We start from the raw sequence: 17,261 nt of genomic DNA on the forward strand, positions 1-17,261 counted from the left end.
ATTATGAGACACAGGCAGTTGATTATTGAGAGTAGTCATTTAAAAGAAGGAATAGTAAAAAGTTACACTCTTTAATATGAAACCTGTGAGTAAGGCTGATATCACAAAGGAATCTCTCCTTCCCCACACCTAGAAATCTCCTCAAACTGAAGTCCCTCCCTTCCACTTCCTGTGGGTCTCTCTATCCATCTTGACTCCCTTTTGCTCTGTATGGTTTTTTCCTGTCAACGGGATACATGCTCTGTCTCTTGACCTATGATTGAGTTTATTTAATCCTGTTTACAGTAAACAAGAGGCTCCTGGATTAAAGGTGTGTGCTGAGCCATACCACAACTAGAAACTGGTTTTTCAAATACTCTGCAACAGCTGTCAGCCCAGCCCTAGAGGAAAGGACGTGCCCTCCTCCCTGTGGCGGTTTTAGGCCATAGACCTGGATGGACTATATTGTATCTTTGCTGCAGCCCCCCAAGAGCTCTGTGGCTCTGTCCAACACCCCTTTCCTCCTCACCCCTCCCCTGCCACCACTCATAGGCACAAGCCTCTTCTGAAAGCCTAATCTGATGCTTCAGACCACTACTTTCTTTTTTTTTTTTTTTTTTTTTTTTTTTGGTTTTTGGTTTTTGGTTTTTCGAGACAGGGTTTCTCTGTGTAGTCCTGGCTGTCCTGGAACTCACTCTGTAGACCAGGCTGGCCTTGAACTCAGAAATCCGCCTGCCTCTGCCTCCCAAGTGCTGGGATTATAGGCGTGTGCCACCACCGCCCGGCTAGACCACTACTTTCATTGGTTCTCTTTGGGGAACTGAATCCCTCTGTCTTGGCAAAACCTTTTCCTATCTATCTCTCTATATCTATCTATCTATCTGTCTGTCTGTCTGTCTATCTATCTATCTATCTATCTATCTTTCCATCTATTTTTCTACCTATCTTTCTACTTTTATTGATCTTTCTATTTTTCTACCTATCATCTATCTTTCTACCTATAATCTTTCTACCTATTATCTATCTATCTATCATCTATCTATCTATCTATCTATCTATCTATCTATCTATCTATTTTTATGTGTGTATGCAGGGTATTTGCCTGCACGTATATCTGTGTGAGGGAGTCATATCCCCTGGAACTGAAGTTACAGACAGTTGTGAGCTGCCATGGAGGTGCTGAAAATTGAACCAGGGTTCTCTGGAAGAGCAGCCAATATTCTTAACCTCTGAGCCCATTTCTCCAGCTCCTTGGTAAAAACCTTTTCAGTACCTGGTGCCAGCACGTCCCTCCAGCGTGGCACACAACCTCTGCACCAAGTCTCTGGATGTCTCATGTCATGGAATGGCCTCCTGACTGTTCCTCAAGACTCAGTGCAGATATCATCTTACGATGGGGCTTCCTGACCCCATTCCCTGAGAGGCTGTCCTGTGTCCTCACAGGGTCTTCTATAGATAACAGTGGGTTTGACATCACATTGGAGAAGACTTGAGCCACTCTATTTAAAATGATAAAAGAAGTGGTCCCTTCTGGCATTAGTGACTTGGGAGCCACACACAAACTTGGTGTCTAACTTATACTTGGGTAACCTCAGTTGTAGCCCAGGACCTTGGGTGCCCACCCATATGACTCTGAGGAAAGTCTCTGAGCGTGCGGCACCAGTTAGAATTGAGAAATGGAAAAAAGTGGCTGATGGGATAGTGACCACTGTGACTAGAGGGCAGAAGTGGTAAGCACTCCACAAGAAGTTGAAACAGACATCCCACTTCAGGTGGCCACACCTCATGGCTTGGACTTTGGCTGACCTGGGTAGGCAAGTGAAGCAGGCCATGTTCGGCAAGCCAGAGGTGTCAGGGCTTGCTCATTCTGTTCCAGGCACTGTGCCCAGGATGACCTGGGAGCTGCACCTGCTGCTTCTGCTGGGGCTGGGACTTAGGTCCCAGGAGGCCCTGCCACCACCCTGTGAGAGGTAGGGGTGTGGGGAGGAAGACAAGGGTGGAAGGCTGGGGTGAGAGCTCACCCTCTGAGGACCAGCCTCTCAGAGGAGAGGAAGGAGGAAGCCGGGCTTGTAGGGGTAGTAGGATCAAAACCAGGCACCAACCTCACTGTGTTGGAACAAGTGAGAACTCTGAGGCAGCTCTATGTATGACTCCAGAACTGTCGACCAAAGTCTGCCCTCCATCAGAGCTCACCAGCCAAGCTGCTTCTTAGACTAAGCAGGGCTGTTCTCTCCACTGTTCTAACAAACCTTTTCTAGCCTGGTGTGAGGGGAGTCTAGATGCCGTCAAGAGCTTATGGGGTTCAGCCTACCCTGCTGCTCTTTCTGGGTCCCAGGGCAAGTCAATCATTTCTCCTGAGCTTCAGCTTCTACTAGCAAATACAAAGATGGGGGCTAGGGGATACCACCCTGCCTCCTGGATATGGAACTGTCATTCTCTCTTCCACATGAACTCATAGAGCCCTCCCTTCACCCCCACATCACCAGCTCTTGCAAGAAGGGTAAAAACAGGGCCTAGGGTGGCGAAGAACAAAGAGAAGCCAGGAAGCTAAGTAAGCAAGGAATAAGCAGAAGGGGGAGTCTTAGAGGAGGTAGCGGGCCAGCGGACTGTGGAAGGAGCCATCTTTGAATAGAAGGGCAAGAGTCTGCAGGGCAAAGGCTCTGAGGTGTCCGCCAAGGGTCACAAAGTCCCATGTGGCCTGGACAGAAGTAGAACCAGGCTATGAGGTAGAGATGGCTCTAAGGAAAGGGAGAGCAAGCCCTTCTGGTGGCAGGACTGGGGGGTGGGGTGGGGCTGCAGAGTGGATTAGAGATGCACGAAGCTGTGAATATTTGTTGATGCCCAGTTGTGGAGTATGGAAGGAAAGGAAGGATCTGGAATAATCACCAGGACTTGTTCAGCAGTAGGCAGGAATTCAGAGCGGCTATTTGATGCAGTCTCTTGTGTCCTGTCGGGCTATTTGCAGAGTGTCCAGCATGAGGGCTGCTGCTGCTTGTCCCTCAGACCAGTCATCTACTTGGACAGTCACATGTGTACTTGTGGATGGATGCCACTGAAGGCACAGATGTATAGGGTAGAGTCCAGGAGAGAATAAACACAAACTTCCAGCAGTTTTCTCCCAGAGGACGTGCGTGTGAAATGCCACTAACCAGGAGGCACCCCTGAGTCTTCATGTTCAGTTTCTTGAGATTCTTCACAATGACCCCTGTAGGACTCCAAAGATTAAACTGACATCGTGTGACCTGTTGCCCCCATCATAAATGACAGAATTAGCCTACGATAGCCAGTGTGCTCCAAGTCCCATGTAAACACTCATCAGGCAGCTCACTCTGATGTCTTAGCCCTGTTCTCTCAGGTAGAAGTGGGAACATGGCCACCTGTGCAGTGGCACTTCTCTGCTGTGTGATGAAGACTCTGAATGGTTTTCCTCTTGGGTTCTTGGCAAGGTATCTCTCAGCCATTGGTATTTCTCATGGGATAAGACTGCCTTTGTTGCTTAGCATGGGCCTTTATGACTTATGAAGATAAGGTGATTTGTGGCATTGTCCCCAGGAGCTTCTAGTATGACTCAGGATGAGGACAGGCACTCCAGAAACACAAGAAGGTGTTTAGAAACTTGGACCTTTGAGTCACAAGATACCATTCGACCTTCAGGAAAAGGAAGGTTCCTGTACATGGAAGATTCCATCACATGGCCAGTGACTCAGCTAACTGGGCTCTTTGTAATAAGACTCTGACTAAAACTCTACATTCCGGACACTGGTGAAGCTTTCTGGTTGGAGACACAGCGGTGGGTTGGTAGGGTGAAGCGTCACAGTTCCCCAGTAAGAAACATCAAGGTGATCGAGCGTTTTCCTACTTCTTCCCTTGTGTGTCGTTATTCGGCTCATCCTGATTTCCTCTCCATAAGAAAAATATAATCAGTTGGGCATGGTGGCACATGCCTTTAATGCCTCACAAGGCAGAGGGAGACCTATCTCTGAGTTTGAGGCCAGCCTGGTCTACAGAGCAAATTCCAGGACAGCCAGGGCTACACAGAGAAAACCTGTCACGAAAAGAGAGAGAGAGAGAGAGAGAGAGAGAGAGAGAGAGAGAGAGAGAGAGAGAGAGAGAAATACAGCCACAGGTATAGTGGTTTCCTGGTTTCTGGGTTCTAGCAAATTATGGAATCTGAGTGGATTATGGGAAACTGCCTCCACCCACACATTTATACACAGTTGATCAGAATTGCAGGTGGAATGAGGACCCCCTACGCTTCCTATGGGTGTCCTTTTTGTAAAGGAAAGACTATTTCCTTAACCTGTGTATGGAATCTGCATGTCTCCAGATAGCTTGCCCCAGAATTAAATTGCAGTTAGTGTTAGTGTCTGTTTTAGGAGAATGGCATTAACCCCTTAGGGGACTATTCAGAGAAGAACAAAAGGTCAGGTGATGAGGGCGTTTTCATTCCTGGGTGACCATAGGTCACCTGGGTGTCTGCTTTGGTACTGAAGAATACTTGTGTGACTCTTGGTACACACCCTTAATCCCAGCACTCAGGAAGCAGAGGCAGGAGGATCTCTGTCAGTTCCAGGCCAGCCTCGTCTACAAAGGGAGTTCCAGGACAGCTAGAGCTACACAGAGAGACTGTGTCTCAAAAACAACAACAAAAACCCAAACAAACAGAATAGTTCTGCTGTGGTAAGTTAATGACGAGATGGCCAATCTAATTCCTAGGGAACCGATTCCCTGATCCTCTAGGCAAAGGACAACAATGAGGAACAAGGAGGGGCTGGAGAGATGGCTCAGTGTTTAAGAATACAATCTTCTTCCAGAGGACTGGAGTTCGGTTCCCAGCACCCACACCTGGCAGCTCACACCTGACTATAATTTCAGCTCCAAGTGATCCAACACCCTCTGTCCTTAGTGGGACATGGGACATGGGGTGTAGCTTGTTTGTAGAGGCCCTCCCGTAGCATGAGTAATGTCCTGGGTTCGATCCCAGTCCTGCATAAACAAAGCACGGTGGCCCCTACCTCTAATCCCAGCTCTTGGGAGGTGGAGACAGGAGAATTACAAGTTCAGTCAGCCTGTAGGTCGTCCTCAGCTACATAGCAAGTTGGAGGCTACCTTGAGTTATGTGAGACCCTGTCTCAGAGACTAAACTATTAACTGAGGGGATGACTCCGTGAGTCTCACTGTGGAGTCCAGGCTAATTCCTTCACCATCCTCCTCCTTCACGCACTGGAGTATGGGATTATAGGCATGCCCAAAGGGATTGCTTACCTTCTGAAGAGCAGCAAGCAGCCTTTGGACACCTTCCCCCCGCATAATTGCTGATACTTTGAACTAGAGAATTACAGGCTGGCGAGGTAATCAGTAGCTATTAGAACGTTGAAATTTCCCCTAAAAGTAAAGACCATGGAATACTGTTGACACATGAAAGACTAGGGCATACTGGTCAGTGTTGAAATAAAAGCTCTCAGAAAGAGGTCTGTGCCCTGTGGACACTCTCAAGGAACCCACAGTGTGTTCTCTATGGTGGCTTGGAGACCAGGTGTGGGAGAGCCTGGCCTGACTAGCCAGTTCTTCCTGTGGGGGAGGGGACAGTACAGCTGTTGTTTTCTTGTCACCTGAGCTTGCGTGTGTGTGTGTGTGTGTGTGTGTGTGTGTGTGTGTGTGTCTGTGTGTGTGTGTGTGTGCACTCTGTCTCTCTCTGTCTCTGTCTCTCTCTCTCTCTCTCTCTCTCTCTCTCTCTCTCTCTCTCTCTCTCTCTCTCTCTCTCTCTCTCCTGATGCCAAGCTCCCAGTAGTGGGATGGCCACTACAAGTGCCAGAAGCCAGGGTAGTTCCCAAGCACGGAAGTGAAGCTGTACCTACCAGTAAGAATTCCCACGCAGTGTGTGACCAGCTACTCCAGGCTGTAAACAGCCAGAGACCCTCAAATTTATAACTGGAGTCTGAGTGAGGTGGTTTTATTAGACTTAAACATGTGGAACCTGATGAGTTTCAGAACTGAATTGTCAACATCCCAGTTATCCTGGCTTCCACCCAGGTTGTTTTTAATTAATTCATTCTTTTGTTTGTTTGTTTGTTTTGATACAGTGTCTCTCTATGTAGCCCTAGCTGTTCAGGAACTCACTATGAGGACCACGCTGGCCTCGAACTCACAGAGAGCCTCCCCAAGCACTAGGATTAAAAGACTGGAGAGACTGCTCAGCGGTTAAGAGCACTGTGGCTCTTCCAGAGGTCCTGAGTGGCTCAGAACTATAATGACATCTGGTGCCCTCTTCTGACCTGTAGGTGTACATGCATGCAGAATGCTGTATACATAATAAATAAATATTTAAAAGAGAGAGAGAGAAAGAGAGAGAGAGAGAGAGAGAGAGAGAGAGAGAGAGAGAGAGAGAGAGAGAGATTTGCCAGCATACCTGGGTCATACTTTTATTTTGTTGTTGTTGTTGTTTTATGTTTAGAAGTATTTTGCCTGCATGTCAGTGAATCACATGCATGCAGTGCCTGTGGAGGCCAGAAGAGGGCGTCAGACCCCCTGAAACTGCAGTCAGAGATGTTTGAGAGCCACCATGTGGTTGCTTGGAACAGAACCCTGGTCCTCTGCAAGGACAGCAAATGCTCTTAACTGATCAACCACTCTCCAGCCCAGCTTTTTTTTTTTTTTTAACTTTATTTAATGGATGAGTGCTCTGCTGCATGTACACCTGGATGCCAGAAGAGGGCAGCAGATCCCCTTATAGATATGGTCGTGACCCATCATGTGGTTGCTGAGAATTGAACTCAGAACTTCTGGAAGAACAGTCAGTGCTCTTAGCCACTGAGCCATCTCTTCAGCCCTGGCCGAGACTTTTATAACAACATCATCCTGTACGTCTGGATATTTCCACTTATAGAACTTACATAAAAGACATGGTGCTGGTCAGTTGGTGTACGGCAGTATTTGAAGGTATCAATTAGTGACAGTGACAGATTTAAAGAAATGATCAATCTTACTTAATAACCTCTATGGATGTATTTAGCCATAACTTGATTGATCTCCTTGGTCTGTTTTTGTGCCATAGACAAACGTGGTAGAAATACTAAGTTCAGAAAGGACTCAGTTCTCAGGCCAGTCTGTTCTGTTGGCACTCTGTCCAGAAGATACTCTTGCTTGAGCTCCCAGTACGAGTGTCATTAAATAAGTTATTTATGCTAGATAGTTAAAGTTTACCAGTGATGTCTGCACCCCCTGGCCATGTATCGCAGTGATGTTCAGCTTCCTTAGAGACAAGCCTGCGAAAATTACAGAGACATTTTCTGTGCCTCATCTATTTACCAAATATGGTGTGTAGACATTGCTGCCTGGTGGGAGGGAGGGGCTTTGATTATTTTCTGGGTTCCATGTTGGTTGGGAACAAAGTCGGTCACCCAGTCTCAGTTCAAAAGCTCGGACCAAAATGGGTCCCCATAGTACATCATCATATCACAGAACCCAAGCCTTCTTAAAGGGAAGACACAAGTGGTCCTCAGAAAAGTACCTAACTCTCCTTCCTGGTGTCCCAAAGGGTGTGTCTTCTGACCCTTACAGCAAGGGAGGCCAGAGCACATCAGTGCATATTGTAAGCCTGCAGAAAATATGGCAGAAGGGTGGGAGATGTCCGTTGCACCCTGGCAGCTGGGGTGCAGGGTGTTGCCCATAACTACTTTGGCCTCAATATGCATTAAATTATCAGGAGGCCCTCCCCGCTGGGGCAGTGCCGTGCCCTCCCCGGGCTGGGTCCTGGCATTATCTGGCATCATTTATCGATTTGACCTGCCCTTCCTTCCCTTTTCTAACCTTTACTCCCCTCCAGGGAGAGATCTGTTTGCTCTAATTAATAAATCTTTACCTCTGAAGGCTTCTCCTCATTAAAAGTAGGTTTCCATTGAACTCAGTGTCCTACGTTTTGTAAATCTAAGCACCCAGGAGGCTGCACAAGGCCCGGGGAACTAGAGTTTGAGATCTGCCTGAGCTACACATAGTAACAGCACATCTCAAAACAAAACAAAACAGCCGGGCGGTGGTGGCCCACGCCTTTAATCCCAGCACTTGGGAGGCAGAGGCAGGTGGATTTCTGAGTTCGAGGCCAGCCTAGTCTACAGAGTGAGTTCCAGGACAGCCAGAGCTACACAGAGAAACGCTGTCTCGAAAAACCCAAAACAAAACAAAACCAAAAACCAAAAACCAAAAACCAAAAACCAAAAAACAAAAAAACAAAAAACACAGGACAGAACAAAAGGCAAGGCCAGTAGGTCTTTGTGAGTTCAAGGCCAGCCTAGTTTATATAGTGAGACCCCATCTTAGGAATAAACAAGCAAAAATAACCAGGAACTACAGAGCTGGCTCCTCAAGGCACTTGCAGAGAACTTGGGTTCAGTTCCTTATGTGTCCATTTGATGTGCTGTCACTCGGACCACTGGTGGCCTCTCGGACTGTATTCTTCCCCACTGCTCTCTCTCTCTCTCAATTAAAAAAAATGTATGGGTACATTTTTTGATCTGCCTGTACATCCATCCACCACTTGTATGGCTGGTGCCCACGGAGACCAGAAGGCGTCAGAGGACTCTGAAACAGGAGTTACAGCCAGTTGTGAGCAGCCTTGTGGGCGCTGGGCATTGAACTTACGTCCTCTGGAGCAGCAAGTGCTCTTAACTACCCAGCTATTTCTCCAGTGCTTACTTTATTCTTTTGGAGAAAATGAGACAGTGGTCTTGTTTGTTTGTTTCTTGAATTTGAAGTTCCCTTAAAATACTTGTGGCCTGAGATTCTTTATCTAGTGCTTCCCTTCCCTTCCCTTCCCTTCCCTTCCCTTCCCTTCCCTTCCCTTCCCTTCCCTTCCCTTCCCTTCCCTTCCCTTCCCTTCCCGTCCCTTCCCTTCCCCCTGCCCTTCCCCTCCCCTCCCCCTCCTCCTCCCTTCCCTTCCCTTCCCTTTCCTGAGATAGGGTCTTATGATGTAGCTGTGGCTATTCTGGAACTCTATATGTTCCAGGCTGGTCTCTAACTCATATAAATCTGCCTGGCCCCGACTCTGGAATCCTGACATTTTAAGGGTATGTTCTACCATACTCAGCTTGGGAAGATTTACTAAGGCATTTCCACAGGCAAGGGCAAGCTTAGAGGTGGTACAGGGTTTTGATCCCAGTACTCTGGAGGCAGAGAGAAGTGGATCTCTGAGTTAGAGGCTAGCCTCATCTACATATCAAGTTCCACTACCACCCCGACTGTCTCTACAGCCAGATCTACTGCCATGGAGAGCTCCTTCACCAAGTTCAGATGGCCAAGCTCTACCAAGATGACAAGCAGTTTGTGGATATGTCACTGGTCACATCTCCAGGTAAAGTCACCTTGGCTTGTCCTGAATCTTCTACCAGGAGGGTGAGGGAGAAGCATAGACTTCCCTGATCGGGGTGGGTCTCATTATACCTTGACCCTCCATGTCACCTGCTCTTCAGATGAAGTCCTGCAGAAGTTCAGGGAGCTGGCCACGGCCCACAACCATAGCATCCCCAGGGAACAGCTTCAGGAATTTGTCCAGAGTCACTTCCAGCCTGTGGGGCAGGAGCTGCAGTCCTGGACCCCTGAGGACTGGAAGGACAGGTGCTGCTCTAGAGGGGAAGACAAGAGAGGGTCCCTCACTTGGGACCTCCACAAACCCTGTGGGACCATCTTTTTTAGCCCTCAGTTCCTACAGAAGATCTCAGATGCCAAGCTGCGTGTCTGGGCGGAGGAGTTACACAAGATCTGGAGAAAGCTGGGGAGGAAGGTAGCAGTGGCCCGGGCCTGCTTTATGACCCAGCTGACTGCTCCAGGGATGGGACAGAGCCCTGCCTGGTGGGACCCACAGTGTCTGGGAGCACAGATATATTCCTAAGATCACAGCCCTAAGCTCTAAATAGAAGCCTTCTAGAATGCTCTTCTGACTTCAGACGAGAACATTTGCTTCTAACCCCTCACATCCTCCCATGTTAAGCAAGCTTGTCTCGCTGCCCAAGAGATAGCCAGTGCTGCCTCCTGCAGCCAAGATCAGGGGGCGTGTCCTCTGCCTCTCTCCCTTCCTGAGCTTCTGGGCCAGGCTCAGTCTGAAGGACAGTTACTTTGGCTGCATGTTGCCAGCCTGTGTTCAGCCCAGTGCTGAGGGACTCTCCTGCCCTAAGGCTGCCCAGGACCAGCCACTCCAGTAGAAACATACCTGACCCCCATCCTGCTGCTTGTTCACAGTGATTGAGGAAGGCTCCCCGCTAACATACTTAAAGCTGGCAGGAACAGATTGAAGATGAACTCAAGGGAGGGGCCCATGCCAGTCCTCTCTGCTCCCATCTCAACTGCCCTTGGGGAAAGACCATGGGTTTCATCTTCCTGGGATGGGGGAGCAGGGAGAACGTGCTCCCCCTCTGAGTTTGGTTTCAAGTGGCAAGGTGGGGCGGGAGGCGGTGGGGGGCTGGGGTGGGAGGTGGAGGGGCTGGAGTGGGAGGTGGGGGGGTGGGGGGGAGGTTTAAGGATTAAGGGAGACCTCGAATAGCATCAGACTCATCTGGGTCACAACAATGGATATCACCAGTGGTCACCTGCCTGAGCGGTCCAGGCTTCAGCACACCACCAAGTTGAGCCAGGGTCCCTGAGGCTGGCATGTGGAGAGTTGAGGAGACTAAGATTCCCAGAATTCAGCCTTGACCACACAGCAAAACAAGGAAGAGATGCAGCCTCCCCAGCTAGGCTCCCCAGCTCCTCCACCTTCGGCATCCTTCACTCTCATGGCTGATGCTAGGCTCCCCTGGGTCCTCTTCCCTGATTCCAGATGAAAGCAGAAGTCCTCAACCACCCTGAGCGGTCCTCCCTGATCTATTCAGAGCACCCCTTCATTGTGCCCGGTGGGCGCTTTGTTGAATTCTACTACTGGTGAGTGCCCACATCTAAAAGGCTAGGGGCTCATGGAGACTGGCAGAGGTGTGGAGAACCCAGGGCCAGCACCTCCAACATGGGAGTGCCAGGCAGAGAGTACAAGCTGGCTGATGAGTGCTGGCTCCTTCTCAGGGACTCGTACTGGGTGATGGAAGGCCTGCTTCTCTCCGAGATGGCTTCAACGGTGAAGGGTATGCTGCAGAACTTTCTGGATCTGGTGAAGACGTAAGAAGGGACCTTGAGCAGGGGTCTGGGCTTGCCTTGGCCTTGTTCTTGGGCCAGGAGGTAACTAAGCAGAGTCCGTGTTGACAGCTACGGACATATCCCCAACGGTGGACGTGTGTATTACCTGCAACGGAGTCAGCCCCCACTCTTGACTCTCATGATGGATAGATATGTGGTTCACACCAAGGATGTCGCCTTCCTTCGGTGGGTACCCTGACAGTGTTAGAGACTTCCCAGGGCCAAAGGCAATGCCTTTGTACCTGGGCTGAGGTGTTGCTTTCTCCAACCCAGGGAGAATATTAGGACTCTAGCCTTGGAACTGGACTTCTGGACTGTGAACAGGACTGTGTCTGTGGGCTCGGGAGGACAAAGCTATGTCTTGAATCGCTACTATGTCCCTTACGGGGGACCTAGGTGAGAAACTGGTCTGCACTTAGTCCCTCATCTGCTCACTCTGATATGAGTATTTCTGGAACCTCGAGCCGGAGGGGAGACTCAGCTCATCAGATGTGGACCCTGGGAACATTAGGCCTCCTTGTGCTGTGTGTGTTGGGGTGGCAGAGTAGCTGAGTCAAGACGACCCAGCTTTCTAGTTGGTAGAAGGGCTTTAGCACCTCTCAATGTTGGGCTCTTCTCCTTCTCTTGGCCAGGCCAGAGTCCTACAGCAAAGATGCAGAATTGGCAGACTCTGTGCCAGAAGGTAAGCAGGAACAGGAGGAGGAAGGACTGACGGGGATGGGGGTACTGAGCCTCTGAGGTTGTCCAGCTTTGATCTGTGGCTGCTTGGTCCTGTCCTGTAGTCAGCTGTGGCCTGGGATTACTGTTCTGTCCTCACAGGGGACCGAGAGACTCTGTTGGCTGAGCTCAAGGCTGGAGCTGAATCTGGCTGGGACTTCTCTTCACGCTGGCTTGTTGGAGGCCCAGACCCTGATTTGCTTAGCAGCATCCGAACCAGCAAAATGGTACCTGCTGACCTGAATGCGTTCCTGTGCCAAGCAGAAGAATTGATAAGTAACTTCTACTCCAGACTAGGTGAGTACCCTGTGACAGGAGACAGGCCACTGTGGGCTCCTGCATCAGCCTCAGCCAGTTTAAGCCTTCACCCCTATGGTAACAGAGAGAGAGAGAGAGAGGGGAGAGAGAGAGAGAGAGAGAGAGAGAGAGACAGAGAGAGAGAGAGAGAGAGAGAGAGAGAGAGAGAGAGAGAACCTAACACTTAAATGCACATTGCTGTCCTTTTTGTGAGGGGCACCTTGGTGCATACATCAGATCTCTCTCCATTCCCCGAAGCTCTCCTTAGGCTCCTCAGGCAAGAGCCATCCGAATGGTGAACCTGGGAGACAGAGCAGCAAGTCTGAGGGAGGAGGGCAGGGCTATTAGTTCAAGGAGCCATGAATTCTAGTGGGCACTGGGGAGTCATGTTCCTTGATCCTTAGGACTCTTGGTCTGTATGGGCACCACATATGCAAGGGGACAACATAAAGACATCTAAAACCAGTGACCCAAGGGCATTCAGAGCCCAGTGCTCTGCCTGGTGAGACTAAAGGCAGTACCACACAGGGAATGACACCGAGGCTACAAAGTACAGGAACCGGCGGGCCCAGCGCTTGGCCGCCATGGAGGCCATCCTGTGGGACGAGCAGAAGGGTGCCTGGTTCGACTACGACTTGGAAAAAGGGAAGAAGAACCTGGAGTTTTATCCTTCCAACCTCACCCCCCTCTGGGCTGGCTGCTTCTCAGACCCTAGTGTGGCTGACAGGGCTCTGAAGTACTTGGAGGTGAGGGGACAGTGGGCAGGGGATAGTGGGCAGGCCTGGCATCCTGGAGGCAGGACCCTCCCTTCCCTGCAAGTCTCATTGAGGTCACTGGGAGTAGCTGTGAGGCAGGATGGGAAGGGTCAGATCTGCCTTCCCTGGGGGCCCAGGGTCCTTGGCTCCTGCTTCAGCTGTCACTCACAGTCACATCAATGTCTGGAACCTTCTAGGACAGCAAGATCTTGACCTACCAGTATGGGATCCCAACCTCTCTTCGTACAACAGGCCAGCAGTGGGACTTCCCCAATGCCTGGGCCCCACTGCAGGACCTGGTCATTAGAGGTATGAAAGGGGACACTTGATACACCCTTTCCACTTGTCTAGAAGACCCACCCTCCTCTCCTTCACACCAACCCCAGGCCCTGGATTAAGAACATGGGGTCCATGGGTCCAGAAAGGAGATCTGAGGTCAGAGATCTTCTTCCTGCCCTGGGGAGAGTAAGGCCAAAGCTTTTCTGCCCAGGATGAGGTCTCTGAATACTCAGGCCTTATCTGGGGTGGGGGTCTAGGTTTGGCCAAGTCAGCTTCCCCCCGGACTCAGGACGTGGCTTTCCAGCTGGCCCAGAATTGGATCAAAACCAACTTCAAAGTCTACTCCCAAAAGTCAGCCATGTATGAGAAGGTGAGCTGGCTGGGGTATGCGTCTGTCATCAGGTTCTCATTCCGCGGTTGAAACGGGAATTGTCAGACTTTGCCAGGCCTAAAGACAGAACAAGCCAGTGCAGTGCGACCCCTGGTGGCCACTCTTGGGCACTGCAGGGATCTGAGCAGCATCTCGGTACATCTTTTTCTTCAGAGGCTCTATAGCTAGGGTGGTCTGGCTTAGGGCCAGTATCCACCTATAACCCCTCTGTTTGTCTCCAGTACGACATCAGCAACGGTGGACATCCAGGTGGAGGAGGGGAGTATGAAGTTCAGGTGAGCAAGCTAGGGTGCGCTGATCGATCTAGTTGCAGGTAACTCCTGGGATCTGCTGTCCCAGAACATATACGTCCCCCTTAGGTCTGAGATGCCCAGTATGTGGGCCCATGGGAGAGATTCTGAATGGTAATCCTTGGTGCCCCTGGGGTCAGATACCCTGGGAAGAGGGGATCCCCAAAAAGGGCTTGAGGGCCTCAGTGACCTGGCCCTTCTGTCCTGGCCTCTCTCCAGGAAGGATTTGGTTGGACGAACGGACTAGCCCTGATGCTTCTGGACCGCTATGGTGACCAGCTGACTTCAGGGACCCAGTTAGCTTCCCTGGGACCCCACTGCCTAGTGGCTGCTCTTCTTCTCAGTCTTCTGCTTCAGTGACAAGGACATGCATGGACTCACTGCCTGCACTTTCTTCCCTGGCCCCAGCTCATGGTTCATTAAACCCCTGTTTCACTCCCCTCATCCTCTCCCCCACTCCCCTCCCTTTTCCTTCTTCCTCTCTGCCCGCCCCCTTCCCTCCCCCCCCCTAGTGTACTGAGCCAAGAAGTGACCAAGAGGTCAAGACTGTCATTTTCACTAGGGAAGAAACTGAATCCTGGTATCTAAAGCGTCCCACCAGGTGTCACATACAGCCCAGACTTCCACACTCACGTACATAGTCAAAATGCTTTTATTGTTCTGCTGAAATGCTTACAAATACTGCAAAACACCCAGCCAGGCCCAGCAACCAAGGGCCCAGTGCTGGGAAGGGCAGGGAGGGTGGCTTAGTGTTAAGGCGCAAGGCTGAGGCCAGCCAGCTGGAGACTCGATCCCCCCATTCTCCTTTCCCATCGCCTTTGGGAAACTGAAGGGAGGTTACTACAGTTCAGGGCCTCTGCTTCTGCCCGCTCCACCCCCAACTCAGGCTTCTTTTCGGGCACTCTGAGCTACCCTTGTTCCTTACTGAGAACTAGTCCTGTCAGAATGGGAGGGCGGGCCTCTTAGCTTCCTCTCCCCTCAGTGATGCTGTTCCTCTGGTCTCAGATCCCCGGACATCATCCCTTCTGGCTCTAAGCAAGGCACAGTAAAAGGGAGAGGGTTGGGCTGGAGGCTAGAGACACACTGCAGCTGGGAGGAATTCCATCTCCTCCCACCATGTGACGTGCCCCCAGGCCTGGGTTGGAGAGATGATGGCACGTACCCTCATGTGGCCCACAGCTGAAGCAGTGGGCAGAGCCACAGAGTGGCCATGGCAATTAGTGTGTAACCATGGTGAGGAAGCAGTCACCATGGAGACAAGGATGATGGGGCTGGACCTCGAGAATAACACTTGAGGTCTCTGGTCCTTGAGCTGAGTAGTGGAAAGTGGGAGGTGGGGAGAGGAGGAGGCAGACCAGGGGCGAGGAGTGCAGGCCTGCTCCCCAGTTCTACATACGGCTCTGCTCAGGACCCCCCAGGTCCCCGCAGAGGGGATGAGATGAAAAGGGGATCTTTGGCAGATTTTGGTACCATAATATGTCCTTTACAAGAGAAAACAAGCTGGGGTGTGTGAGGGACCAGAACAGAGCTGAGAGCACAGCTTAGCTACACCTCTTCAGCCTGCTGGACCCAGGAGGGAACCCTGCGCTTCTGGACTCCCAGGAGGCGACTTCTTCCCTCTCTGCTGGCTCCTTAGGGACCGAAGCCCAATTCCCGAGCACCAAACTCCTCATAAAACAATTTGTCTTCTTGCACAAAAGCCCTGGGGTACTCAACTACATCCTGAACCTTTGAGGCCCCGTGCCCAATGTGCCACTGTCTCCAGGAACAAGCAGAGCAGCAAGTGGCAGGGCATAGAGTCCTGGGGCTGACCTGGGGAACCCAGGAGGTGCCTGGTGGTTAGTTCATGAATTGAGTGTAGCCTTCAGCTCCTGTGACGATGACGTCCATCCAGATGCGCATGGCCTCTGCAGATGGGGCCACCATGTAGTATAGCCGGTCATGGGTCTTCACACAGAAGGTGAGGGCCGGATTTGGACTCTGGAAGGCAAGACAGTTAGTTAGTGCTAAGACAGGACTCCATGCCTAGAACGTTTTGTTCATCTGCCTAGTCTGAATTTCTCCTCAAAGTCCCCAAGGAGCCCCAGAATTTAAGGCTGAGTCTCAAACAGGCCAAACCCTGGTCCCCAAGGGTCCATAGGCTTGCAGGACAAGGCTCTCTAAACCCAGACAACTCCAACAGGGACATACCTCAGTTCCAAAGTTAATACAAGAGAATCAGTCACAAGGGTTGTCCCAATGAGACCCAGATTCTCCTCTAAGCCAGGAAGGAGAAGGCTCTAAGTAGGACAGTGGTCCACACCCCAGAGGGGCAGAGGTCAGGGTTGGGTGAGGTCTGAGGGCTGGCAAGAGAAAGGGGAACTTGCACCAGGCTAGCCGGCTCAGCCTCCAAGGTCACCTTTTATCAAGCTCTCCTCTCCAGACTAGCGCCTGTTCTCTCCAACTTCCCCAGGCTCCCGTCTGTACTGACCCTGCCCTCGGGGCAACACCAGCTGTCCTGGCCAGAGAGGAAGGCAACAGCAGGGCTTCAACTCACAGGGCTCCTTGCTCCCTCCTCTCTGGCCTGGGACAAGTTAGAAGGATGGAGGGAGTCAGAGGTCAGGGGTCAAAGGGAACGGGAATGTTAACATAAGGAGTTCTGGTTATTGGCATGTGGGGTTAGGGATACCTCAGTCACCATGGTGAAGTGGAAAAACCTTTTCTGGGAGGAGGAGAGGAAGAAAGGAAGAGACAAATGGTAAAGAGAAGGGAAGCCGGAGCCTGGGCGGAGGACAGGCTCGAAGCCTTTGTGCCCAGAACAACACACGACCGACCCCCCTTCCTGGGCTATTCCTGCGGCCACACTCAGGTCCTCCCTGCCTCACCTTGGCTGCGCTGCGCAGGTGGTCGTAGTACACTTCTTCGATGGCCTGGAAGTAGATGACCCCCTTCAGCTTCGTCTCATGTTTGTCTGCAAAGGAAGGAGGAGTGGGCTGAGCCGGACACAGCATGGAGTGTCTGAGTTCACTTCCTCATCTGGGGAATGGCTTACAGGACTCCAAACGGAGTCTAAAGGGGGACCCTAGAAGCAGGGACGATGTGAGTCAGAGATGCGATCAGATATAAGCCAAAACTGCTAGGTCCATGACAGCTGGACACAAAGCTGGTGAGACTCGTACAGATAACGTGACCACATCGATTAAAAGGAGGCACCTGGCATCCTAGCTAGCAATTTGCCAAGGCTAAGGCAGGATGGTTTTGAGCTCCTGGCCAGCCTAACTGACATAATACATATCTTTAAAATAATACACAGCTCTAAAATAAATACACTGAAACATAAATACAAATAATACATAGACTAGAAAGACTTTAATCTCAGCACTCAGGAGGCAGAGGCAGGTGAGTTTGAGGCTAGCCTGG

General features: G+C 50.8%; 2 protein-coding genes across 27 annotated transcripts in view; one reads left to right on the plus strand and one right to left on the minus strand.

Annotated features, from left to right (window-relative positions):
* Nucleotides 1–1,803: 1,803 nt before the first annotated feature.
* Treh (trehalase) lies at nucleotides 1,804–14,396 on the plus strand. Of its 3 annotated transcripts, XM_076924928.1 has the most exons (15): nucleotides 1,804–1,949; nucleotides 9,225–9,325; nucleotides 9,444–9,588; nucleotides 9,667–9,754; nucleotides 10,787–10,887; nucleotides 11,023–11,115; nucleotides 11,203–11,319; nucleotides 11,407–11,529; nucleotides 11,766–11,815; nucleotides 11,953–12,147; nucleotides 12,676–12,893; nucleotides 13,100–13,211; nucleotides 13,439–13,551; nucleotides 13,794–13,847; nucleotides 14,082–14,396. In XM_076924928.1, exons 1-15 carry the CDS (start codon nucleotides 1,810–1,812, stop codon nucleotides 14,220–14,222), a joined length of 1,791 nt encoding a protein of 596 aa, XP_076781043.1. In that variant the 5' UTR covers nucleotides 1,804–1,809; the 3' UTR covers nucleotides 14,223–14,396. The 3 variants fall into 3 exon arrangements, with proteins under 3 accessions (XP_076781043.1, XP_076781045.1, XP_076781044.1); XM_076924930.1 differs by lacking the exon at nucleotides 10,787–10,887 and having other exon boundaries at nucleotides 1,814–1,949; nucleotides 9,229–9,325; XM_076924929.1 differs by lacking the exons at nucleotides 9,444–9,588; nucleotides 9,667–9,754 and having other exon boundaries at nucleotides 1,814–1,949.
* Nucleotides 14,397–14,496: 100 nt separating this feature from the next.
* The window catches only part of Phldb1 (pleckstrin homology like domain family B member 1), a 47,662-nt gene continuing 44,897 nt past the window's right edge, over nucleotides 14,497–17,261 (minus strand). For 12 of the 24 annotated variants that reach the window (XM_076924917.1, XM_076924918.1, XM_076924910.1 and 9 more), the window contains 2 exons: nucleotides 16,727–16,812; nucleotides 14,497–15,842 (listed from right to left, as the gene is read on the minus strand). In XM_076924917.1, coding sequence (XP_076781032.1) covers nucleotides 15,702–15,842; nucleotides 16,727–16,812 — 227 coding nt within the window. In that variant the 3' untranslated portion in view covers nucleotides 14,497–15,701. Of the gene's footprint in view, nucleotides 15,843–16,260; nucleotides 16,360–16,530; nucleotides 16,564–16,726; nucleotides 16,813–17,261 lie in introns of all 24 variants that reach the window. The other 12 variants (XM_076924914.1, XM_076924912.1, XM_076924913.1 and 9 more) reach the window with 2 other exon arrangements.

This window comes from Arvicanthis niloticus, chromosome 26, assembly GCF_011762505.2.
Source record: "Arvicanthis niloticus isolate mArvNil1 chromosome 26, mArvNil1.pat.X, whole genome shotgun sequence".
Classification (NCBI taxonomy): domain Eukaryota; kingdom Metazoa; phylum Chordata; class Mammalia; order Rodentia; family Muridae; genus Arvicanthis; species Arvicanthis niloticus.

Bases quoted from the DNA above. Each gene is read 5' to 3' on its own strand.
- Treh (XM_076924928.1), top strand. From the start codon at position 1,810: ATGTTCGGCAAGCCAGAGGTGTCAGGGCTTGCTCATTCTGTTCCAGGC. The intron at 11,816-11,952 runs GTAAGCAGGAAC...CTGTCCTCACAG, and splicing joins GGCAGACTCTGTGCCAGAAG to GGGACCGAGAGACTCTGTTG. The intron at 12,894-13,099 runs GTGAGGGGACAG...GGAACCTTCTAG, and splicing joins GGGCTCTGAAGTACTTGGAG to GACAGCAAGATCTTGACCTA.